This window comes from Heterodontus francisci, chromosome 4 (assembly GCF_036365525.1).
Source record: "Heterodontus francisci isolate sHetFra1 chromosome 4, sHetFra1.hap1, whole genome shotgun sequence".
Classification (NCBI taxonomy): domain Eukaryota; kingdom Metazoa; phylum Chordata; class Chondrichthyes; order Heterodontiformes; family Heterodontidae; genus Heterodontus; species Heterodontus francisci.
In genome coordinates, this window is record NC_090374.1 from 116,710,558 (window position 1) to 116,737,097 (window position 26,540).

Here is a 26,540-nt window from a genome sequence, read left to right on the forward strand (position 1 = left end):
GGTGGGGTAGGTCAGCAAGTGTTCCAACTCCTGACTGCAATTCTGCACCTCTTGCTGGAAAACTGTTGCATCATTAGATTAGATAAAATAAGTACAGGACTGATCTTGGTGGCAACACCACCCATGATAGGTCACCCTGCCAATACTTGTATATGATGGATGGGTAAGGCAGCGGACAGCTGCCTGCACCTGAGGAACTCTATCCAGAATGTCAGTGCCTCTAGTAGAGGAGGAGATAAAATAAAGGGGTAAGTCAAACTACTGAAATTAAGTGTCAATCAATTGCAACAAAACGCTTTACCTTGGCTTTATTCCTCCATATGTATAAGATGACCATGCAATGCTGGACTTCTCCCAATACCTTTGGCATTGATTCAAACTTGATTGGATACTTTTTCTCCTTCTTGGCTTTATATCTGCATCTAAAAAAATAAAATAAAGTATAATGATCTTATGTTTTAAAATTCTAATTCTCAATAAAATATCCCACTTGAGATTATAATTAAATATCCTGACTGATCTTTAATTAACAAATCCCACTGCGTAGTACCATATCATTACTTTGCCTCGATGCACTTTTGCTCAGCATGGTCTAAGGCATAAGGAAGCTGGAACATAGAAAGGTTATATGGCCTATCAATTTCACTTTCCATTTCATCTGCTTAATCACCTAATGGAAGGATGTGCAATTTTTTCTCTGGTTCCTCCAGATCTCCCACGCTAGATAGTCAGGTAAAACAACACAATATTTATCTGCATTTACAGCTCCATTATTCAAGGTTAGGTCAGTAGCTTTTCATCTAAGAGATTTCTTTAATCGCAGCAGCACAAGTTTCACGAAGTGTTTGTTTAACTAGGGTCTAAAGTTAACCCTGTAATCTTCAAATGCCCATGGAGTTTCCATTCCCACACTTTTAAATGGGATACATGCATCCAATATTCCATTTGGGACATTTAGTATTCTAGCACCAAGTTCATGATGAACTAGATTTTGACTAACAAAAAGGCATTCACCAGAAATGTATCTCTTTCTTTTCTGAAATTAAAATTATCGTATTATCTCCTGCATTAACCAATTCTGTCCTAAGAACAGAGAACAGTGGAACTCCTTACCTTCCTCAATCTTTCCCAATTCATACAATCTTCACATTTTTAAAGCCTAAATTTGAATCACACAATTACTCCTTCTTGTTTAAGCTCCACTCTAGAGACTTGAGCACACAATCTAGGCTGGCACTTTAGTGTAGTACTGAGGGAGTGCTGCACTATCGAAGTACAGTTTTTGTGATGAGATGATTGGCCCTCTCATGTGGATGTAAAATATCCCACTGCATATTTAAAGACTGGGGGAGCTCTCCTAGTGTTCTAACCAATATTTATCTCTCACTCAGCATCACAAACAGATAATCTGGTCATTAACCTAACTATATTTGTTGGACCTTGCCGTGTACAAATTGGCTGCTGTAATTTCCTAGATTACAACAGTGACTGCACTTCAAAAGTAGTTCATTATCTGTGAAGCACTTTTGAGACTTCTTGAGATTATGAAAAGTGTTATAGAAATACAAGTTCTTTCTTTAAGATATAGTAGGGTAATTTAAGTCTAATACAAAGTAATGCAGCAACAACAACTTGCATTTAACATAGTAATATGTCCCAAGGCACTTCACAGGAGCGCTATCAAACAAAATATGACACTAAGCCAAATAAGGAAATATTAGGACAAATGACCAAAAGCATAATCAAGAGGTAGGTTTTAAGGAATGTCTTTAAGGAGTAGAAAGGAAGATGGGTGGAGAGGTTTAAGGAGGGAATTCCAGAGCTTAGGGCCGAGGCAGCTGATGGCACAGGAGAACTTCCTTGACCAGTATTTTCTCGGTCCAACTAGAAAGAAAGTATTGCTGGATCCGGTACTGGGGAATGAGGTGGGACAATTGGACCAAGTGACTGTGGGGGAGCGCTTGGGTAAGAGTGTTCATCGTATCAATAGGTTTATATTGGTAATGGAGAACAGCAAGGAACAATCTAAAGTAGAATGTCTAAATTGGAAAAGGACTAACTTAATGGAATGAGAAGGGATCTAGTCAGGCTAAAATAAAACCAAAGACTGATAGGAAAAACTGTAACAGAACAATCTGTGATCTTTAAGAAGGAGATGTTTCAGGTACAGGCTAGGTATGTTCCAAGAAGCACGAAAGATAGGGGAACCAAAGCCAGGCTCCTTGGATGACAAAGGAGATATAGAATATGATGAAACAAAAAAAAAGGATGTATGATGATTGGCAGGTGAATATTTCAAGCAAGAACCAGGCCAAATACATTAAGTTGAGAGGGGAAGTGAAGAGGAAAATAAGACTGGCAAATAGAGAATATGAGAATAGAACAGCAGTTAACATAAAAAGGAACACAAACATTTCCTACCTGTAAATAGTAAGTGGGTAGTAAGAGGCGGGGTGTGTCCTATAAGGGGCAAAGAGGGTGATATATGCCTAGAGGCAGAGGACAAGGCTAGAATACTTAATGAATACTTTCTATCTGTGTTTACTAAGGAAGAGGATGCTGATAAAATATCAGTAGAAGTGGAGATGGGACAGGTAATGGATTGGGTGAAAACTGATACGCAGGATGCACTGGAAAGGCCGGCAATGCTCAGAGTAGATAAAACGCCTGATCCCGATGGCTTGCATCCTAGGTTGCTAAAGGAATTGAAAGCGGAAATAGTGGAAGGGCTTACCAAGATATGGGGGAGATGCCAGAGGATTGGAGAGTTCCAAATGTGACACCCTTATTCAAGAAAGTATGTAAGGATATTCATAGCAGCTACAGGCCGGTCAGTTTAACATCAGTGGTGGGTAAGGTTTTAGAAACAATAATCAAGGAAAAAAATCAACAGGCACTTGGAGAGGTTTGAGGGAATTAGGGAGAGCCAGCACAGATTGGTAAAAGGCAGATCGTGTTTGACTAACCTCATTGAATTTTTTGATGAACAGAGAAGGTTGATCAATGGATGTTGTCGAAAAAGATTTTAAGAAAGCATTTGACAAAGTACCACATAAAAGGCTGATTAACAAAATTGAGGCTCATGGCATAGGAGGGTCAGTGTCCAATTGAATAAAAAATTGGCAGAAGGACAAAAAACAGCAAGTCATGGTAAATGGTTGTTTTTCAGACTGGAGGATGGTAGACGGTGGTGTTCCCCAAGGGTCAGTGCTAGGAGCTTGGATCTTGGAATGCAGAGTAAAATTTCAAAATTTGCCTGTGATACCAACTTGGAGGAATGGCAAACAGTCAGGATGATACCAATTGCCTACAACAGGACATAGCGACTAACAGAATGGGCAAAGAAGTAGCAGATGGAATATAAAATAGAGAAGTGTGAGGTGATCTATTTTGGCAGAAGGGATAGATAGAGGCAATATAGACTTAGTGGCACAGTTCTAAAGAGGGCTGGATTTAGTGAGACCATTTGCAGCGGAAATGAAGGCATGCACGGGAGGGCCTGAGAATAGCGTTGGACACGTCCACCCGAAAATCCGACATCGTGGCATGAGTTCTGAATTTAGTCAGTGGCGGGAAAGCACCAAGGTGGCGTTGCCACACTGATTCGATGGATCTGCCATTTAAATTGCAGAACAGTTAGTTAAAATACATTTGCATGCAATTGAAAGTGATTCAGTGGGGGGCTTGGGATTAAATGAACGATGGGCGGCCCTCACGTGCCTTCTGATTCCCAGCCATTGAAATGTGGTGGCACCAAAGTGAGGCCTCAGTGCCATGACAGGTAGGCAGCCATGGCCAGCACTAGACAGGGAAAGAGGGGAGCGGAGGCCATTGTTGGCCTCTATGGGTGGGCTTGGTCTTGGGCGGTTGCCATGGGTGGGAATACTATCGGGTGGTCAGCAAGTGTGGCCATACTGCTGGGTGAGAGGGTCAGGTGACCATACTACCAGGCGAGAAGGTCGGATGGCTATGCTATTGGGTCAGAGGGTTGGCTCTCAGCAAGGGTGGGCACTGAGGGCCATCTGTGTGTAAGCCAAGCGGAGTAGCAAGTCGTCTCTGCAAGGACAGCGTTCTGTAGGCCTACTGATCACTTGGCATGCGTCTCACACACCCTGTCTTTGTGGACCCCCTTGGCGTGATGCGACACCTCCGACGGAGGGAGTACCAGGAAGCAGCTGTGCCTGCCTGTGAAGCTCCATGACGTGAGCAACAGCAGCCGGCCATGCCAAGAAGGGCGCACCTGCACCAGAGTGTGTGCCGGACTTGAATCAGTACTTCCAAAAGTCCAAGCAGCATGGTCAGTGAAGATTGAGACTCTCCATGGAGGCCGTCATGAAATTATGCCCATGCTGCAGGACGAGTTGCAACCTATGCGATTCAGTAATCATCCGATGTCAGTGGCCCTGAAGATCACAGTGGCACTCACCTTTCACACATCTGGATTTTTCCAGCGATCCACTGGGGATATGTGTGGAATCCCCCAGGCAGCAGCCCACTCCTGCATCAATAATGTGACCAACACCTTGTTCAAGAGGGCCAGCGGTTACGTGCGCTACTGGACCGAACCTGACAGTCAAGCAGAGAGGGCTATCAGATTCGGGACCATCACTGGATTTGCCAGGTGCAAGGTGTGATAGATTGTATGCATGTGGCCATCAACAGGAAGGACTTACATTCCACCAACGTTCAACTAGTCTGCGACCACTGGAAGCGTTTCCTTCAGGTGTGTGCTCGCTTCCCAGGAAGCAGCCACGGCACCTACATACTTCGACAGTCCCAGTTGCCACAACTTTTCAGGCCCCCTCATTCGCCTTCAAGGATGGATTCTCAGGGACAAGGGCTACCCATTGAAGACATAGATACTGACGCCTGTGAGGAACCCTCGCAACGCTGCAGAGGAGAGGTGCAACACTTGCCACGGCTCCACCCAAGTGACCATCGAGTAGGCCATTGGACTGCTGCAGAGGAGATTTCAGTGCCTGATTGATCCAGTGGAGCCCTGCAGTATGCCCCAGTGAGGGTCTCACGTATCATGGTAGTCATGGTAGTCTGCTGTGTTCTGCACAATCTAGCCCTGCAGAGCGGGGAGACCTTGCCTGAAGAGGACATGATTGTTCGCCACCCTTCAACTGATGAGGAGGGCATGGAGGAGGCAAATGAGCATGGCAGCACTGGATGTTGAACCCCTTGCACTGGAGGGCAGGCACATTGAGCAACGTACCAAGGAGGCAAGAGATAGTCTCATAGTTACCAACTTCCAGCCACCACGATGGCCTCTCAGAGTGAAAACAGTAAAGTCTGTTGCCTCCTTTCTATTTGGGTTCCATGTCTAGTGCCTAGTTTAACCACATGCTCTGGCCCATGTGATATGCTTACCAAAGTTGGACTGTGCCTACACAGGCAGCCCAATAAGGCAAAAGGGTGAGGTCAGAATCTCACAATAAAGACACAAAAGAATAAGCATTTTCCACAATGAATATTAAGTTCAATAATGAAAAAACTTTATAACACAAAACAAATGGTAAATGTCAAAAACCCGCAAAATCCCAAGTGTGTCTAGGTAGGTTTTCCTAATACGTTTTCGAGTGCTTCTACAAGGTATGACCCCTGTGCTAGCATCTGGATTGGAGGCAGGCTGCCCCTTGGCCTGTGATGACTTTGGCGGGCATCCTATGGCTGCCTGAGGCCTGGAGGGCCCCAACTGCATGACGGTTTCCTGCACTGGTGCAGGACACTCCTCAGGCACCATGGCTACTGGAGCTGGCTCACTGGCGGAGGGGTTGAAGAGCCACTGTCTACACTCAGTGTGCCCTGAGGGGAGCTCTCAGGTGTGGAGGGCAGCCTCTCCTCCTCCCTCAAGGCTCACTTGAACTTCCCTTCCGACCAGAGAAGGACGAAGAGCTGGAGAAGATTCCAGGCACCTTCACCTTCTCTCGCCTTGCCACTGCTGCGTTGAGCTCACAGCCAAGGTGATGGTGTGTAAGTCTGCACACATCTGTGGAATCTGGCTTTCCATGAGGGTCACAAAAATCTTGATGGAGGAAGCCATGTGCTCAAATGCCTGAGACATGGCAGTACTCATGGCTTGGATGAACTCCTCCATTGTCCACTCATGGCTGTGCATGGCCTAGAACCATAGAACCATAGAAAAGTAACGGCACAGAAACAGGCCATTCAGCCCATCGTGTGTGCGTCAGCTGAAAAATCTAACCACCCAATCAAATCCCACCTTCCAGCTCCTTGAGGCTTACAGCATTTCAGCTGCAGGTCCAGGTACCTTTTAAATGAGTTGAGGGTTTCTGCCTCCACCACCGGTCCTGGTAGTGAATTCCAGACACCCACCACCCTCTGGGTGAAAAGGTTTTTTTTTGTCTCCTCTAATCCTTCTATCAATCACCTTAAATCTGTGTCCCACTGATAACTGAACTCTGCAAGGGGAAACAGGTCCTTCCAGTCTACTCTATCTAGGACCCTCATAATTTTGCGCCTCAATTAAGTCATCCCTCAGTCTCCTCTGTTCGAAGGAAAACAACCCTAGCCTATCCAATCTTTCCTCATAGCCACAATTTTCAAGCCCTGGCAACATTCTTGTAAATCTCCTCTGTACTCTCTCGTGAGCAATTATGTCCTTCCTGTAATGTGATCAGAACTGTACGCAATACTCCAGCTGTGGCCTAACCAATGTTTTATACAGTTCCAGCATTACATCCCTGTTTTTGCATTCTATATCTTGGCCAATAAAGGAAAGCATTCCATATGCCTTCTTCACCACTCTGTCAACCTGTCCTGCCACCTTCAGGGACCTGTGGACATGCAAGCCAAGGTCTCTCACTTTCTTTACCCCTCAATATCCTCCCGTTTATTGTTTTTTCTCCTGCTTTGTTTGCCGTCCCCAAATGCATTACCTCACACTTCTCCGGATTGAATTCCAGTTGCCACATTTCTGCCCACTCAACCAAACCATTGATATCATTCTGGAGTCTACAGCTATCCTCTTCACTATCAACATGGCCTCTGGCATCTCTTCCAGATGTTGCCTCACCTCTCTCTGCAACTCCAGCATGTCCTGTGCTGTCGACACCTGAGGCTCGTCATCAGCCTTGGGCTCAGAATGGGCCTGGCCACCCACAGTCCTCTGACTGTCAGAGCCTTGGCTGTCTCAGCCTCAGCCAGTTGCTCGGGCAAGTATGTGGTGCCCTCACCAACTTGTGACCCCAATTCTAAAGCCGAGCGCAAACCCACTGAGGTGAAAGTATTTGTGCTGGTGGAAGATGCAGGAGTGTCATGTGACGGTACATCCTCTGACTGCTCCTCCTCGGAGGTTGACTGCTGTCCCCCTCCTGATGGAGTTTCCTGTGGACTCCAACCTGCATGAGAGAACACAAACATGTGTGGGTTAGGCTGTGTAGATCTCACCACCATATGCATGCGTGATGTGGATCTCCAGAAGTGTGTTGGATGTCGATTGAAAACAATCCTTACTCTCTTGCATGGAGACTCCAGTCTCACCACCTGCTATTGAGCAGCTGCACTGGGTCTACACTAACTCCAGTGCTTCAATCTCAGCTACTGAGAGAGGCCATATTTCTGCAAGGCCTCCCTGGTGTTATGGGCCTGCTTGTCCTGCAAATGGGAAGAGGCAGATAGTAATACTTTGCAGGAAGAGCTACAGGACAGTTGTGCTAGCGGCAGCCCCTAGTCCCCTGTGGAGGTTTCCGACATGGCTCCTCCCCACGTCAGCTCTCAGGGGAGGTGATGAGAGTGAGCTTCATAAAAAAGTGGCCTGTGGCTAAAATGCAGGAGATGCCTAAAGCTCTTTGCCAGCACCTTTGTAGTGCCTCTCTCCCCATGTTGTGCTTCCTCTCGTGTTGTCACATGTAATCCCCAAAAATGAGAGTGGTATGGAGCACTCACCTTGGCAGAACGAAGGAGGTTGTTGACTCTCTTCCTGCACTGCACCCATGTTCGGTGGGGAAGACCCCACTGCTGCTTACCTCCTCTGCGATCTCCATCCTGGCATGCTTGGTCAGGAGGTGCAGCATGGAAGAGAATGTTCAGAGAGGCATCCCTAAACTATGGGGCCACCCAGTGTCTTGCTTCTGCCATATTGCAGCATCATTGTCAGGGGAATGGGGGGGGGATGTTACCGCAACACCAGTTTCAGCAGTAAACAGCATATAATTCAAAGGGAGGAATGCAAGTAGGGCTTTAAATATGGTGCCAGCACCTTCTCCGGAATCATCCAACGCTGCATTTGGCGGCTCGAATCATGCCTCCGTCATGTAATAAGCTGGTCCTGCGCCTCCATTATTATAATTGGCTGCCTGCCGCATGATTGCAGTGGGCTCACCGCACATCTGATGAGCAGCGACGGGGTCCACTATTGGGTCCACCACCAGAAACTGCGACAGGAACACTAAATCCAGCCCAGAATGTGCAGGGACAGAAGGACTTGGGGGCTCATGTGCATCGATCTTTGAAGGTGGCAGGACATATTGAGAGTGGTTAGTAAAGTATATGGGATCTTGGGCTTCATAAACAGAGGTATTGAGTACAAAAGCAGCAAAGTTATGCTGAACCTTTATAAAGCTCTGGTTAGGCCCCTATTAGAGTAATGTGTCCAGTTCTGGTCACCACACTTTAGGAAGGTTCTAAGAGTCCTTGAGAAGGTGCAGAGGAGATTTACCAGAATGGTTCCAGGGATAGGGGATTATAGCTACAAGGATAGATTGGAGAATTCTTACAGCAAAGGAGGTTGAGGGGAGATCCGATAGAGGTGTACAAGGTCATCACAGATTTAGATAAGGTAGACAAAGAAAACCTATTCACATTAGCTGAATAATGTACATGGACTAGGGGACCCATATTTAAGGTTTTGGGCAAGAGATATAGGAGGGATGTGAGGAAGAACTTTTTTTTAATACAGAACTCGCTGCCTACGAAGGTGGTGAAAGTGGAAATGAGCAATGATTTCAAAAGAAAATTGGATGGGCACTTGAGGGAAATAAATGCAGTTTATGGGGATAGAGCATGGGACTAACTGGATTGCTCTATAGAGAGTCGGCATGAACTTTTTGGGCCAAATAGCCTCCTTCTATACTGTAATGACTCTATGACACCCCGGCAATGACAAAAATCGTGGATGTTCAAGAGGCCAGAATTGGAGGAGTGCACATATCTCAGACAGTACTGGGTATGTACTATAGTACTGAAGACCTGTGCTCCAGAACTTTCCGCACCCCTAGCCAAGTTGTTCCAATATAGCTGTAACACTGGCATCTACCTGGCAATGTGGAACATTGCCCAGGTATGTCCTGTACACAAAAAGCAGGACAAATCCAACCTGGCCAATTACCACCCCATCAGTCTACTCTCAATCATTAGCAAAGTGATGGAAGGTGTCATCAACAGTGCCATCAAGCAGCACTTGCTCAGCAATTACCTGCTCAGTGATACCCAGTTTGGATTCCACCAGGGCCACTCAGCACCTGACATCATTACAGCCTTGGTTCAAACATGGACAGAAGAGCTGAACTCAAGAGGTGAGGTGAGAGTGAATGCCCTTGACATCAAGGCAGCATTTGACTGAGTATGGCATCAAGGGGCCCTAGCAAAACTGGAGTCAATGGGAATCAGGGGGAAAACTCTCTGCTGGTTAGAGTCATACCTAGCACAAAGGAAGATGGCTGTGGTTGTTGGAGGTCAATCATCTCAGCTCCAGGACATCACTGCAGGAGTTCCTCAGGGTAATGTCCTAGGCCCAACCATCTTCAGCTGCTTCATCAATGACCTTCCTTCAATCATAAGGTCAGAAGTGGGGATGTTCGCTGATGATTGCACAATGTTCAGCACCATTCGTGACTCCTCAGATACTGAAGCAGTCCATGTAGAAATGCAGCAAGACCTGGACAATATCCAGGCTTAGGCTGATAAATGGCAAGTAACATTTGCGCCACACAAGTGCCAGGCAATGACCATCTCCAACAAGAGAGAATCTAACCATCTCCCCTTGACATTCAACGGCATTACCATTGCTGAATCCCCCACCATCAACATCCTAGGGGCCAACATTGACCAGAAACTGAACTGGAGTAGCCATATAAATACCGTGGCTACAAGAGCAGGACAGAGGCTAGGAAGCCTGTCCACCATCTACAAGGCACAAGTCAGGAGTGTGACGGAATACTCTCCACTTGCCTGGATGGGTGCAGCTCCAACAACACTCAAGAAGCTCGACACCATCCAGGACAAAGCAGCCCGCTTGATTGGCACCCCATCCACAAACATTCACTCCCTCCACCACTGACGCACAGTGGCAGCAGTGTGTACCATCTACAAGATGCACTGCAGCAACACACCAAGGGTCCTTAGACAGCACCTTCCAAACCCGCGACCTCTACCACCTCAAAGGACAAGGGCAGTAGATGCATGGAAACATCACCACCTGCAAATTCCCATCCAAGTCACACACCATCTTGACTTGGAACTATATCGCCGTTCCTTCACTGTCGCTGGGTCAAAATCCTGGAACTCCCTTCCTAACAGCACTGTGGGTGTACCTCACATGGACTGCAGCGGTTCAAGAAGGCAGCTCACCACCACCTTCTCAAGGGCAATTAGGGATGGGCAATAAATGCTGGCCTGGCCAGTGACGCCCACATCCCTTGAATGAATAAAATAAAAAGACAGTCGTAGGTCTGGAGGAAGTTATAGAGAGACGGCGGGGCAAGGTTATGAAATGAACTGAAAACATGAATGAGAATTCTAAAAATCCATGCCAATGGAGATCAGCAAGCACAGGAGAAATGGATGAATGAAACTTGGTGCAACTTTGGATCCGGGCATCAGAGTTTTGGATGAGCTGAAGTTTATGTAGAATGGAAGATGGAAGGCCGGCCAGAAGAATATTAAAATATTCGGGTTTAGAGGCAATGACTGCATGGATGAGAGTGTCAGCAGCAGATGAGCTGAGGCAGCAGCAGAGGTGGGCAATGTCACAGTGATGGGAGTAGGCAATCTTGCTGAAGGAGCAGATATTCGGTTGGAAAATTACCAAGTGGGTAGTTGCTACAGCATGAAATCACAAAATATGTTACAATTAAGACAATTCAATTTGCATATAGTAAAGGTTTTATTCCATTCCATGAATTCTCGAAACAAGCTTTATAAAAAGAAGCGATATTTGGTGTTATGCAGCATTTAAAACTCTCTTACGCTATCTGGAGGGGTTTTGGAATGAGCACAGAATTGCCAGCGCTCTATGCGCCAAGAATGAAAAATCGTGATAACAAAATTAAAAATGTCTCCATGAATAGGGGCTGAAATAATGGCTCACAAATGATTGTTCCATTGCACAACTGAAGATTTTTATATACCATACAGGCAGCATTCTGTTTCTACAAATCATAGCACCCTTCACTAGGAAAATAACAATCCAACCTAATTAAAATTGTTTGGTAATGTCATATTGTTAATAAGCTGTGATTTTATTTCCATTACTACTTCTCCAATCAATTGATGGCATTCAGAACACAAGACATACTTTATAGCTTATACACAAAAGTTCCTAGCACTGGTTCCAATGCAGACTTAATAGCAATTACAGAATTGTGTAAACTAATACCACAGGTTATTTGATCATTCATTAATTTGCTGTTTGTGAGACCTTGCTATGTGCATATTGATTGCCATGGTTTCCAACATGACAACAGTAACTACACTTCAAGAGTATTTCATTGACTGTAAAGCGCTTTAGGATTGAGGACATGAGAAGATGCAATTCAAATACGTTCTTTGTGTGAGCAATGGATAACAAAGAGATGTATTTACTTAGCTTACCGACACACTTACACTTTTCTGATGTTGGTGCAAATAGGTGAAAATACAGAACAAAGTTCCAACATTAGTTTTCAATTAATCAGGTGCTAAAATTTATGTCTTTCTTAGTATAGAATTGTACAATTAACCATGAAGTGAAGTTCTATTGCAATGTGTATTTACATTGCTCAATTTGACAACTCCTAGGCTACACTGCAGAAATGCCGTCATAGGTGCTCTACAAGTTCAAATTTTTTTATTCGTTTCATGGGGTATGGGCATTGCTGGCCAGACCAGCATTTATTGTCCATCCCTATTTGCCCTTGAGAAGGTGGTGGTGAGCTGCCTTCTTGAACCGCTGCAGTCCAGGTGGGGTAGGTACACCCACAGTGCGATTAGGAAGGGAGTTCCAGGATTTTGACCCAATGACAGTGAAGGAACGGCGATATAGTTTCAAGTCAGGATGGTGTGTGGTTTGGAGGGGAACTTGCAGGTGGTGGTGTTCCGACGCATCTGCTGCCCTTGTCCTTCTAGGTGGTAGAGGTCTTGGGTTTGGATGGTGCTGCCTGAGTAGCCTTGGTGCGTTGCTGCAGTGCATCTTGTAGATGGTACAGACTGTTGCCACTGTGCGTCAGTGGTGGAGGGAGTGAATGTTTGTGGATGGGATGCTTTGTCCTGGATGGTGTCAAGCTTCTTGAGTGTTGTTGGAGGTGCACCCATCCAGGCAAGTGAAGAGTATTCCATCACACTCACGACTTGTGTCTTGTAGATGGTGGACAGGCTTTGGGGAATCAGGAGGTGAGTTACTCGCCGCAGGATTCCTAGCCTCTGACCTGCTCTTGTAGCCACGGTATTTATATGGCTACTCCAGTTCAGTTTCTGGTCAATGGTAACCCCCGGATATTGATAGTGGGGGATTCAGTGATCGTAATGCCGTTGAATGTCAAGGTAAGGGGGTTAGATCTTGTTGGAGATGATCATTGCCTGCCTGGCACTGGTGTGGCGTGAATGTTACTTGCCACTTATCAGCCAGAGCCTGGATATTGTCCGGGTCTTGCTGCATTTCTACACGGACTGCTTCAGTATCTGAGGGGTCGCAAATGGTGCGTAACACTGTGCAATCATCAGTGAACATCCCTACTTCTGACCTTATGATTGAAGGAAGGTCATTGATGAAGCAGCTGAAGAAGGTTGGGCCCAGGACACTACCCTGAGGAACTCCTGCAGTGATGTCCTGGAGCTGAGATAATTGACCTCCAACAACCACAACATCTTCCTTTGTGCTAAGTATGACTCCAACCAGCAGAGACTTTTCCCCCCGATTCCCATTGACTCCAGTTTTGCTCGGGCTCCTTGATGCCATACTCAGTCAAATGCTGCCTTGATGTCAAGGGCATTCACTCTCACCTCACCTCTTGAGTTCAGCTCTTCTGTCCATATTTGAACTAAGGCTGTAATGATGTCAGGAGCTGAATGGCCCTGGTGGAACCCAAACTGAGCATCACTGAGCAGGTTATTGCTAAGCAAGTGCCGCTTGATGGCACTGTCTACAGCGCCATCCATCATTTTACTGATGATCGACAGTAGACTGATGGGGCGATAATTGCAGGTTGGATTTGTCCTGCATTTTGTGTACAGGACATACCTGGGCAATGTTCCACATTGCCGGGTAGATGCCAGTGTTGTAGCTGTACTGGAACAACATGGCTAGGGGCGCGTCAAGTTCTGGAGCACAGATCTTCAGTACTATTGCCGGAATGTTGTCAGGGCCCATAGCCTTTGCAGTATCCAGTGCCTTCAATCGTATCTTGACATCACGCAGAGTCAATCGAATTGGCTGAAGTCTAGCATTTGTGACGCTGGGGACTTCAGGAGGAGGCTGAGATGAATCATCAACTCAGCATTTATGGCTGAAAATTGTTGCAAATGCTTCAGTCTTATCTTTTGCACTGATGTGCTGAGCTCCCCCATCATTGAGGATGAGGATATTTGTGGAGCCACCTCCTTCTGTTAGTTATTTAATTGTCCACCGCCATTCTCGACTGGATGTGGCAGGACTGCAGAGCTTAGATCTGATCCGTTGGTTGTGGGATCGCTTAGCTCTATCGCATGCTGCTTACTCTGTTTGGCATACAAGTAGTCCTGGGTTGTAGCTTCACCAGGTTGACACCTCATTTTGAGGTATGCCTGTTGCTGCTCCTGGCATGCCCTCCTGCACTCTTCATTGAACCAGGGTTGATTCCCCCAGCTTGATGGAAATGGTAGCATGGGTAATATGCCGGGCCATGAGGTTACAGATTGTGGTTGAGTACAATTATACTGCTGCTGATGGTCCACAGCGCTTCATGGATGCCCAGTTTTTCATTGCTAGATCTGTTCGAAATCTATCCCATTTAGCACACTGGTAGGGCCACACAACATGATGTAGGGTATCCTCAGTGTGAAGACGGGACTTCGTCTCCACAAGGACTGTGCGGTGGTCACTCCTACCAATACTGCCATGGACAGATGCACCTGCGGCAGGCAGATTGGTGAGGATGAGATCAAGTATGTTTTTCCCTCTTCTTGGTTCCCTCACTACCTGCCACAGACCCAGTCTCGCAGCTATGTCCTTTAGGACTCGGCCAGCTCAGTCAGTAATGGTGCTATCGAGCCACTCTTGGTGATGGACATTGAAGTCCCCCACCCAGAGTACATTCTGTGCCCTTACTACCCTCGGTGCTTCCTCCAAGTTAGCTATGCACTTATTGTGTATTGTCCTTTGGTAAAATGTCTTTGGAAAATCACAAACCCATAAGTAGTTTCATGGATATAGCTATTCTGTTGTTTTTATCTTGTATTTTCATAGAGCAATATCAATTTAGTAAGTAACAGAGCAAAGTACATACAATCTGTAGGGGTCTAGGAAAACAAAAGAGGAACACATGAACCTTGAATTATTTAATAATTACCTTTCAAAGTTTTTTCTTTGTTCTCACACTGTGTAGGTATTAAACTTTGGTCCTCTTCCTGATTTCCAAAGATGTGCTTCAAAAAAGCTCTATCTGCAATGTTCTTTGCTCTTTCTACATAGTTTTTTTGCTGAAAATAATTTTTCTCCTGTGGAGCACATTGCAATACTGAAAGTTCTGGTAAAATACAGTTTTCTTCTGCATTTTCTTCTGAAGATATAGCTCCAATGGTTGACTTACACATCGGGTTGTCATCAGATTCCTGCTCATGGTCAATTTGTTTTCTGTCAGTACAGTCAGAGAAACATGTAGCTGCTTTGAATGAGGCAGTATTATTTTTTTCAGTTTCCTGCTTCCCATAGTTGCTGCTGCTTTCATCCACTACTTCTGTCTGACTCGCTTTTTCCTTTAATAAAAGCACATCTGTTGGCTGCTGCTCTTTAGTTTGATGTTGACCTCGAATTTTCTGTAGATGTTCCATGTAAAGAAGATATTGCTCATATACACTTAGTTGAGGGTCACAAATGTTAACTTTGGAATATTTCAAACCATATGCCTTGTCAGATCCCACAAAGTCTGAATATTCTTTTGATACAGCTATTGTGTTTGTTAGTAACCTATCTGTTTTCTCTTTCTTAGGACTAGCTTTGGGATTCGAGAATGATATTTTATCAACATTACTGGAAACTGTACCAAACTGTGGTGTTATCCCAATCAGAACACATCCACATTCCATGCACCAGTTAACAGTTGAACTGTTACCACTTTTGCATTCTGGGCAGAATTTGACCAGGTGACTTGCATAGAGGAAAGAGTCATTATTTTCATCTGTGATTTGGCCTTTCTCTCTTTCATTAGACTGCACTTTTATAAATTGTGAATGTGACTTTTTTGAATAGCTGGAATCAGAGGATGATAGCAAAGACGATGAAGACAACTTCAAGGTACTATGTGCCTTATACTCAATTATTTGTTGCCATGTTTCATTTTTGTCATTATTATCATTTGCTTCTTTTTTTAATGGATCATTTTCCAAACTTTCAGTCCCTCTGTTGTCCAATATTTTGCCACGACAACATTTTGGAGATATTGATAAATGTGAAAGGAAGGTCTTATTTGCATTTGTAACACTTACATTTCTAGATCTTTCAGGGAACTGTTCAATACTTGGTCTTTCCTGGGCAGAACTGACTAACTTTATTGCTTTGTTTTTTTCATTTCCTGATGTTTCATTTGGACTTCCGGTTGTCCCTTTGCAGAGGGTTGGAAGATCTAGTCTTGGAATAACTGACAAATCCATTTGTGATTTGAAGTTAATTCCAGTATTATCCAGATTTAGTAAAGCATCAGGTAGACCAGCAGCTTCTGAATCTTCTACTGAAGTCTTATGGTAACCATCTGATAAATATTCCTTTGTTCCAATAGGTTCCCATGCATAATTATGGTTTCCTTTATCACAAGGAGTTGGTATGCTGTGCTGTGTAGTGCTGTGCAAATTAAAAGGGCTTGCTAATAGATCTGAGGTGTAACAATATGTTACAGGGGATTTTCTAAGGGTTACGGTTCTGGCTGATATGATTGGCTCCTTGTTATTACTGCTACATAAGAAAGGAGTAACATTGTTTTTAACAAAGGGCTGCATAAATACTCCTTTTCCTTCTCCATTTTCAGTGACATCTTCTTCATCCAAACTACCTTCAAGAGGAATCCAGAAGTATTCATCTCTATTCAGTGCACTCACATCACCAATCACAGAATGGCAGGTTTCATCTGCTGGAAATGCGAATTGAGCCACATGCACTTTATTTTCCCCTACACCTTTTATGTTCCAGTTGTTATTTGAAACATTAGCTGTATATGCATTTCCTTGCTCAGGAAAGCTTCTTTCCCAAATATTATCAGGACCAAAGTGATCCTTGCTTGAATAACCAGTATCTCTTAATCCACATTGTTCTTTCTCTTCACTCAGGCTGGTAGCTAAGGAGGAAGTCTGAACTAATGTCCTACTTGCTCTTAATAAATCAAGTGAGCTACAGCTATCAGAAGATCTGGAAGTATCTGCAGAGTAATGAGAACCATCCAATCTGCCACTTGAAGGACCAGAGTGGATATGTCCATCAGTATCCCAAGAACAGTAAAAAGTATTTGGTTGCTCTGTGTTAGAAGTCACATGGCTTACAACCATTTCTTTCTCGTTTAATGCACAAGCTTTTTGACACCATTGTGTATTCAAAACTTCATTATTGTTTTTGAGTATTTTCTGAGCCCAGCTTAGAATATGCCTGAGCTTTTGGATCTCTGATACAGTGGGATTCTCCAGCAAATTATAATCTGGCTTTGGCAAGCAAACAGTTGTTTTGTCACTCTTCGCAATTGTCAATGATGGTTCTAAATCTGTACGATGGGCCTTCTGTGGATCTTGAATTCTTCTATGTTGAACTGACTCATTACAATCAAGTGTTTTTTCTATTAAGGAATCTTTGTGTTCAACATTTACCAGATTTTCTGTCAGTGGGCAGCTCAATTTGTGATCAATGCTTTCTTGTGTGTCATTAGCTTCCAAACTGCTAACAGCTGTAGATGTATTTGTGTAGTTATGGTCAGGGCCTACAAAATAAGCCAAACGTTTTGCTCGAAGAATCTTCAGCTCACGGGTGCGAGGAGTGTCTGTTTTTAAGATGGTCTCAGCATTTAAATGCTTTGAAGTTCTAGCAAGTGAAGACTTATTCTGCAAGATATTAGAAATTATTTACAGCAAGTAATAAAATTATGACAAGAATACACTTGGGGAGGGAAGTACTTTTGTAAAGTACTTCTCTCTGCTGTTTAGGTCTTCAAAATGGCATTTATAATATAATAGTTCTCATGTATTAATTTGCTTCAATACTTGGGGAATACATGTCTTATTCAATATGCAAAGTGCAAGTATCCTCGAATTATACATTTTGAAAAATAGAAAATTTGCAAAAAAGGGAGAATTCTGCTTAACAATTGCCTGTTTGTAACACCAGATTCATATTTGCATCTGGCAGTAACAAAAATAAGTTGTTGAGCAGATGTTTTATGAAGCAAAGAGCTGAAAAAGAGAAGCATATCTTACCGACTGTTTAGAATTTAATGACTGAGATCCCACAGTTGACAGTGACTGCAGCATTTTGTCCTCGTCTTCACAAATTCAGCACCTGAAATAAATCATTCTATCAACTAATTGCAAATACCCACCGCAACAGAGATGAGTGATAAACTTATACCATGATCAAACAAAATATGTCTATCAAAACAATCTATTGAGTTCATTTTAGATGTAGGGAACACTACAATAAGTATTAAGATACTGAGAGATAGAATCATCAGGCATCACTTCTTAAAACACTCGCCATACTGCAATAAGTTGTCTTGAGAGACGTACTGTTAAGTAGTGCTGCTCGAAAACTAATCAGAAAAGCATCTCAAGCATTACATTGACTCAAATTTGTACACTATCTGGGCCTACATTGCTGCAAAAGGGGCAACTCGTGAACAGAGTAGTCTCAAATGAGACAGGTCCCACCTAAAAAATCATCAGAACGATAGTGGCCAAAGAAAAAACTCAACCTTCAGTATTGTAAATCGGCAGCTCTCCCCTCCACCCTGTGTAATTCGAAGGACTCCACACCGTGAGCAGCATAAACTAGTCAACTCTCCGTGTCCTACCACGAACAGTCAAGTCAGCTGATCAACGCAAATACAAAACGTCCTCATCTCTTTAATGCTGTGGTAAATGTCCACAGCTCTGCCATAGCCTCAATCGGACATTCATAATGGATCAGCCTGGACGGTGTGGTGATTCGATTAAGTTTTTTTTGTCAAAAACGACCGTTTTAAACTATAGTTAAACTGGAGCTTTTTAAAAAAATTGCAGAAACCCGGAAGCCAATCAGTGTAGGTTTCCGAGGCAACTGAAAAGCATCAAACGGAAATTTATCGGGCCTTTTAAACACAAAGCAGTTTTCTAAATGCCTGTGCAAATGAGAGAAATACTCGAACATTCACTCGCCCAACTTTGGCACATTTGTTTAGTACTCGGTCCATTTCGCACCCGACACAGAAGTACCAAATATTCACTGGACCACCAAACTGTAGCTGTAGCGGATGAACCATGAGTGAGAACCCCTTCTCTGAATGATATATTTTCTTTCATTGAATGCAAGCACAAACGCCATACCGCAGCACATTCCGAAAGCACCTTTACCTCGCGCTCAGGTGAGCTGCAGCGCCAGCCGCCTCACGTGCCACTGTGTATCGAGCCGTTTCCATGGATCCGGCCGCGCTCCAGCCCGCGCCAGCGACGTCCCTGGTTGCATAAAGTTACCGCCGTCCTAATGTTGGCGATTTAACTTCTGAAGGAATAAATGCATATTTGGTTTTGTAACGTGTGCCGTGGATGAGGTTATTTCCTTTTTGGCACAGGCGACCGAAAAGACACCATAGATGGACTTTCAATATAATAAAGAGCAGGTAACTTTCTGATCGTTTGTGCTAAGGAGTTTATAGAAATTGGTTCAATTTTTATCGTTTACTTTTTCTTATCAGGAAGGGAATGGCAGACTGGTGCAAAAGGTGATGTCACACGGGATCAGAGGTGAGCTGCCAAGATGGATACAGAACTGGCTCAGTCACAGAAGACAGAGGGTAGCAGTGGAAGGGTGCTTTTCTGAATGGAGGGATGTGACTAGTGGTGTTCCGCAGGGATCAGTGCTGGGACCTTTGCTGTTTGTAGTATATATAAATGATTTGGAGGAAAATGTAGCTGGTCTGATTAGTAAGTTTGCGGACGACACAAAGGTTGGTGGAGTTGTGGATAATGATGAGGATTGGCAGAGGATACAGCAGGATATAGATCGGTTGGAGACTTGGGCGGAGAAATGGCAGATGGAGTTTAATCCGGACAAATGTGAGGTAATGCATTTTGGAAGGTCTAATGCAGGTGTATACCTATACAGTAAATGGCAGAACCCTTAGGAGTATTGACAGGCAGAGAGATCTGGGCGTACAGGTCCACAGGTCACTGAAAGTGACAACGCAGGTGGATAAGGTAGTCAAGAAGGCATACGGCATGTTTGCCTTCATCGGTCGGGGCATAGAGTATAAAAATTGGCAAGTCATGTTGCAGCTGTACAGAACCTTAGTTAGGCCATACTTAGAATATTGCGTGCAATTCTGGTCGCCACACTACCAGAAGGACGTGGAGGCTTTGGAGAGGGTACAGAGGAGGTTTACCAGGATGTTGCCTGGTCTGGAGGGCATTAGCTATGAGGAGAGGTTGGAAAAACTCGGATTGTTTTCACTGGAACGACGGAGGTGGAGGGATGACATGATAGAGGTTTACAAAGTTATGAGCGGCATGGACAGAGTGGATAGTCAGAAGCTTTTTCCCAGGGTGGAAGAGTCAGTTACTAGGGGACATAGGTTTAAGGTGCGAGGGGCAAAGTTTAGAGGGGATGTGCGAGGCAAGTTTTTTTACACAGAGGGTGGTGAGCGCCTGGAACTTGCTGCCTGGGGAGGTGGTGGAAGCAGATACGATAGCGACGTTTCAGAGACATCTTGACAAATACATGAATGGGAAGGGAATGGAGGGATATGGGCCCCGGAAGTGCAGAAGGTGTTAGTTTCGGCAGGCATAAAGATCGGCGCAGGCTTGGAGGGCTGAATGGCCTGTTCCTGTGCTGTACTGTTCTTTGTTGTTTTGTAGGGGAACTATGAAATGTTAGAAAAGCATTGGGTTCCGAAGAGTTTGTTAGGGCGGGGTGTGGGGGAAGGGAGAGGAGTTGCGGATAACTATGAGGGAAGAAACAAGTTAACTATATAAACTAGTCCTGTTTTTAAAATTCATTCATGGGATGTGAGCAATGCCAGCAATTATTGCTATTTCTGATTACCCTTAAGAACGTGGTAGTGAGGCACCTTCTTGTATACTAGGCCATTTCAGAGCGCAGTTAAGAGTCAACCACATTGCTGTGCGTCTGGAGTTACATGTAGACGAAATGGGCAAAGGATGGCAGATTGCCTTGCTGAAAGGGCTTTAGTGAACCAGATGGAGTTTTGCAATGTCCAGTAACTTCCAAAAGGCATTTGATAAAGTGCCACATTACAGGCTTGTCAGCAAAGTTAGAGCCCATGGAATAAATGGGACAGGAGCAGCATGGATCCAAAATTGGCTGAGTGACAGGAAACAGAGTAGTTTTTCAGACTGGAGGAAGGTAAATAGTAGGATTCCCCAGGGTTCGGTGTTAAAACCCCTACTTTTCGTGATCTTTATTAATGACCTAGACTTGGATGTAGAGGGCACAGTTTCAAAATTTGCAGATGACACAAACTTGGAAGTGAACTGTGAGGAGAATAGTAGTAAACTTCAAGAGGACATAGGCTGGTGGAATGGGCAGACAAGTCGCAGATGGAATTTAATGCAGAATAGTGTTAAGTGATTCATTTTGGTCGGAAGAACGAGGAGAGGCAATATAAATTAAAGGATACATTTCTAAAAGGGGTGCAGACGCACTGGGACCTGAGGGTATATGTGCACAAATCATTGAAAGTTGCAGGGCAGGTTGAGAAAGAGGGTAATAAAGCATATGGGATCCTGGGCTTTATAAATGGGGGCATAGAGTACCAAAACAAGGAAGTTATGATAAACCTATATAAAACACTGGTTTGGCCTCAACTGGAGTATTTTGTCCAGGTCTGGGCACCACATTTTCGACAGGATATTAAGGCATTTTAGAGGGTGCAGAAAAGATTCAAGAGAATGGTTCCAGGGATGAGGAACTTCAGTTACATGGTTAGGTTGGAGAATCTGTTCTCCTTGGAGAAGAGGAGATTTGATAGAGATGTTCAAAATCATGAGTGGTCTGGACAGAGTAGATAAGGAGAAACTGTTCCTGTTGGCAGAAGGGTCAAGAACCAGAGGGCATCGATTTAAGGTAATTGGCAAAAGTAGCAACGGAGACATGTAAAAGCTTTTTTTTAATGCAGCGAGTGGTTAGGATCTGGAATGCACTACCTGAGAGTATCGTGGAGGCAGTTTCAATAGAGACTGTTAGAAGAGAATTGGATAATTATCTGAAGAGAAAAAAATTGCAGGGCTACAAGGAAAGAGCAGTATAGTGGGACTACGTGACTTTCTCTTGCAGAGAGCCGGCTCAGACACAATAGGCAAAATGGCCTCTTTCTGTGCTGTAACAATTCTGTGATTCATGGTCACCATTACTGATGCTAGCTATTAATTTCATATTTATTTAATTAATTGTATTTAAATGCCACAGCTGCCATGGTGGGAAATTATCAACATATGGTTATGTTTTAAAAACTGATTTTTAATGCAGTGTAAAATGGATTTGGAGGAGACATGTAACCTCACACCAATTCTGTCCAGAGACAAGCCCGAGATCTTGGTTACCATGAACACAAGGAATCCAGATCAAAGACCCTTTTGAAAGCAGGGTGCAAGGTTGTAACACCTGAAGGACAATAAGTTTTGCTCTCCAGGACTCTCAGATCGTAAACAGGGAGCCTTGGGCTCTAAAAATGCAAATTTCAGTTGCAATCTTTAACACTTAGAAACAAAGGAAGGCCCAGCTGGTTTTGGTACGGTCAGACTTATGGACTCTGAATAGTATAAAAGGCAAATGACTATTTACTTTTAGTTTAGTTTAGTTTAGAGATACAGCACTGAAACAGGCCCTTCGGCCCACCGAGTCTGTGCTGACCATCAACCACGCATTTATACTAATCCTACACTAATTCCATATTCCTACCACATCCCCACCTGTCCCTATATTTCCCTACCACCTACCTATACTAGGAGCAATTGCTACTGGCCAATTTACCTATCAACCTGCAAGTCTTTGGCATGTGGGAGGAAACCCACGCAGACACAGGGAGAACTTGCAAACTCCACACAGGCAGTACCCAGAATTGAACCCGGGTCGCTGGAGCTGTGAGGCTGCGGTGCTAACCACTGCGCCGCCCTTTTGTTCTGTATAAATTCAACAGGCTTTCCTAAGTCTGGCAGGCTGAAAGGAAGACACAAAGACCAGCAGCAGCAGCAGCCTCAAAAGAGAGAGAAGCCACTGCTCTCAGATCACAGATACAGCAAATGGCTGCTAAGACTTGAACCCAATTCGAAAATTGAGGTTTGCGGAGGAGAAAAGATCAACAGGATCACCAGAGATTGCCTTATTAACGGAAGACCAGTTGAATGTGCTCAGAAGAAGTGAGCGAAGAGGACATTGGGTTTCGAAAAGGACACTGGGAGATCCAACCCATTGCAACTAGGAGGAGTTTGGGACTTTTAACTGCAAAGATACCGTTTCGATGAGAACACTGTGTAACATAAATGTGGTGTGGGATTTTCGAGTGAGTTAATGGGAAATCCCTTTCTCTGTAATTTGGTGTATTAGCTACCTATTAAGTACTATTTTGTTAATGTTGATTTTGAGTTTAGTTGTTATAGTAAAATCTTACAATGTGAAAACTTGCTGTGTAGTTCATTAATTGGTCTGGGGAGTTCATATCTCTTGTTTTGAAGTTAACGGTCTCTACTGAGGTCATAACAATATGAACTCATGTATCTGGATCATTAGTCCAGGCCTTTAGATTACTAGTCCACTAACATAACCACTGTGCTACCATAATCCTACTGTAGCCCATCTTCCATAGTGCATAGAGCAGGCTTCAGGTGAAGCAGGTTAAAGGTCAAAATATTTATCAGGCCCCATTTTAAAATGGTGCATTCTGTCTTTATATTTATTTTAAATTCCTACATCCTAATGGAAAATGATGTCAGGAAGTTCCTACAGATCTGAATTTCAATATATTCTAGATAGAGGTAGATGATAAAGTCAAATAAGGGAATCTAAGTAGGGGGTACTTACAAATAAATAATGTGGGAAAGAGTGGGTGTAGAAAAATATCAGAAGAATTGGCTGGATGGAGATAAGTAATAGAGCATGAAAGAGTGGGTGGAGATAATAAATAATGGAGCAAGATTGGGTGGCTGAAGAGAAATAACTATGGGCCAGGTGGAGTTAAAGAAACAGTGCAAAAGAAATGGAAGTGCTTTTAAACTTTAAAAACATATTCCAAAAAGGACAGAAAGGCTCACATTTGAGTCTGGCTGATAAGTGAATGTGGCTGTGTTGCAGATTTATAAAATATAACACATTAGGTGCTCTAATTGTGGGAGGGGACCAAATCCAACAGAATAAATGTAAAGCATACTAGGTGCTGTCATTTTCGTTCCAGGAGTCTGGTCTACTTAGGCCTATTTTGGTGGACCAATAAGGGTGACATTGAGGGCACCACTAATACAAGAAGACATATGCTCTAACCAAATGAAAAGAAGTTCAACATAAGAAAAAGAAGTCCAGTTGAAAGGAACCTTCCCACTAATTATAATGTTATCATCAGTGCCTATAAGACACTACATACCCTGCAGTTTCCACTGGTGGTTGTGGAAAGTTAGGTCCATGGATCAAAGGCAGAAGGGAGTGTTTCTCAAAAAAGTACACTCGGCACTTTTATGGTGTTTGGTGGAGAGGCCCTGGAATTGGGAAGCTTGATTTTGGAGGTGGCAATATAGATTTAATGACTTTAGAAGTTAATATAAAGTTATAACTATTGAAATAAATATTTTAATTGCTGAACTTGCAGTTTGTTGACAACATCCACAAGTGAAAAATGCAACTTGGAGTTGGGAGAATCAGAGCTGTAATGAGTTACAGGGGTCAAATTAGTAAGTGTAAGTATAGAAAATAGGGTTAAAATAGGAAGTTTAAGAGTAACAGCTAGGTGTGATGGAAACAACGTTACAAGGAAGTGTTACAGGAAGTATTACACTTACATAAAGTGCACACTATATGCAAGATCTATAATCAGGCAGACTGGATATATAGGGAATCGGGAGTGCTGCTGTGAATGGTTCGACAGTGCTGTATTATCAACATCCCCCCTTTTTTCCACGAGAGTCCTGAAGTATTCAGTGCCTTTTCAGAGGAGCCAGGCCACGCCTGCAAATATCCCAAGGTGCCTCATAGAAGCATTCAAAATCTGAGACTATCACAAAGAGATATTGGGACAGGTGATCAAAAGCTAGGTCAAAGAGGTAGGTTTTGAGGAGCGTCTTAAAGGAGGAGAGGTAGAGAAGTGAAGCAGTTTAGGGAGGAAATTCCAGAGCTTGGGGCCTAGACAGCTGAAGGCATGGCTGCCAATGGTGGGACAAATGAAATCAGGAACGCACAAGAGGCCAGAATTGGAGTAACACAGAGATTTCTGAGGATTGTAGGGCTGAAGATGGTTATGGAGACAGGGAGGGATGAGGCCATTGAGAGATTTGAATACAAAGATGAGATTTTAAAATTTGAGGCATTGTTTTATCAGGAGGCAATGTAGACCAGCAAACACAAGATTGATGAGTGAGCAGGATTTGGTGCGAGTTAGGATACAGGCAGCAGAGTTTTGGAAGAACTAATTTACAGAGGATGGAAGATGTGAAAGGCCAGCAGCATATCATTGGAATGGTGTAGTTATCCTTTTACTAAGTTAAAAAAAAATTGACATTCTAATGCCAGGAAACAGAGCATTCTCAAATAATTACTCAAAAGCTCTGCTTTCCTTTATACAACAGGCAGTGTAACCTGATGCTACCTACTGTCAAAATTGTATGTATTTTGAGACTGCATTAAAGTCAGTTCTTTTCTCTTGCTGCAGATAACTTTATCAGTTAAAATGGTTTTCGCAGGAGGAAAATGCAAATCAACATTGTGAACAAAATATTTGTAAATTTGTTTTCAGTGCCAATGTTATACACTGGAATTTGAAAGCTCAAAAAGAGGGAAACATAATTATTTCATCATGTAGCAGCAAACAGAAATTCTTCAAAATGTAAAACATCAATAAAACAGCTTTTGTTCAAATACACTTTTATTGTTGATTTGTTATGGGTGTAATAACATATAAAACAATCCAGGCATTATTTAATATATAAATATGAAATGCCAACCTTCTCAAAGTTTATTAGCCTAAAGTTACAACACTTTTCCTTTCTGATTGAATGTATTATAGTAAATATCCTTCATCTTTCCCAGAGTTGTGTTTATAAAGGCAGGCTAAACAGCAGTTAGTGATGAACTACTCCTACCTACACAGCAAATCACAGCAAAAACACCACAATGTGATCACAGACTATGCATTCTATCTCCTTCAGTTCTTAACAATTTCTCAAAAATGATCCCCATGTATGTATTTTTGCACTGTTCATATAATTTTCATTAATGATATATGAATTAGTGGATGATTAAATTACAGGTTTGTCAACATTCATGATGAATGCAATAATACAATGTTACAAAACAAAACACAGATTTTTGGTATATTTTACAATTTCACCATTGACATGACATGTAGGTGGTACAAAGAGCAGAATATGTTGTGGGAATAAAAATGTTCTTTCTTCAGTTGCCTTTCTGTTGTCCAAAGATATACTGTTTATATTGCTTTTGTTTGTGTGTAAGCACAGGTGATGATATAACATTTAAGCATTTCTTGAGGCTGTTAAAGCATTTGTTAATAAATTAGTTTGACTGTTGCCAATTGATTTTCTTTAATTATCTGATTTAACTAAGTAATCTGAAGAAAGTATTTGAAATTTTATTACAGCAATCCATCAAAAGGGGCAACCCTAGTTTTAACCAGTCTAAGTATAAAAAATCTGTTTAATATTAAGAATTTATGAAA

The 26,540-nt window shown here is 43.3% G+C and overlaps 1 protein-coding gene and 1 long non-coding RNA gene across 5 annotated transcripts in view; one reads left to right on the forward strand and one right to left on the reverse strand.

The window, feature by feature from the left end:
• The window catches only part of LOC137369202 (uncharacterized), a 267,684-nt gene extending 248,970 nt beyond the window's left edge, over nt 1-18,714 (reverse strand). For 2 of the 3 annotated variants that reach the window (XM_068030014.1, XM_068030015.1), the window contains exons 1-4: nt 18,363-18,714; nt 17,869-17,950; nt 14,769-17,496; nt 302-422 (exon numbers count right to left, since the gene is read on the reverse strand). In XM_068030014.1, coding sequence (XP_067886115.1) covers nt 302-422; nt 14,769-17,496; nt 17,869-17,922 — 2,903 coding nt within the window. In that variant the 5' untranslated portion in view covers nt 17,923-17,950; nt 18,363-18,714. The remainder of the gene's footprint in view (nt 1-301; nt 423-14,768; nt 17,497-17,868; nt 17,951-18,362) is intronic. The other variant, XM_068030016.1, reaches the window with a different exon arrangement.
• LOC137369204 (uncharacterized) lies at nt 1-26,012 on the forward strand. Of its 2 annotated transcripts, XR_010974895.1 has the most exons (6): nt 1-248; nt 15,408-15,561; nt 15,668-15,712; nt 16,738-19,265; nt 19,341-19,389; nt 25,515-26,012. It is a non-coding gene; the product is annotated as an uncharacterized lncRNA (long non-coding RNA). The 2 variants fall into 2 exon arrangements; XR_010974894.1 differs by having other exon boundaries at nt 15,408-15,712.
• Nucleotides 26,013-26,540: the final 528 nt, after the last annotated feature.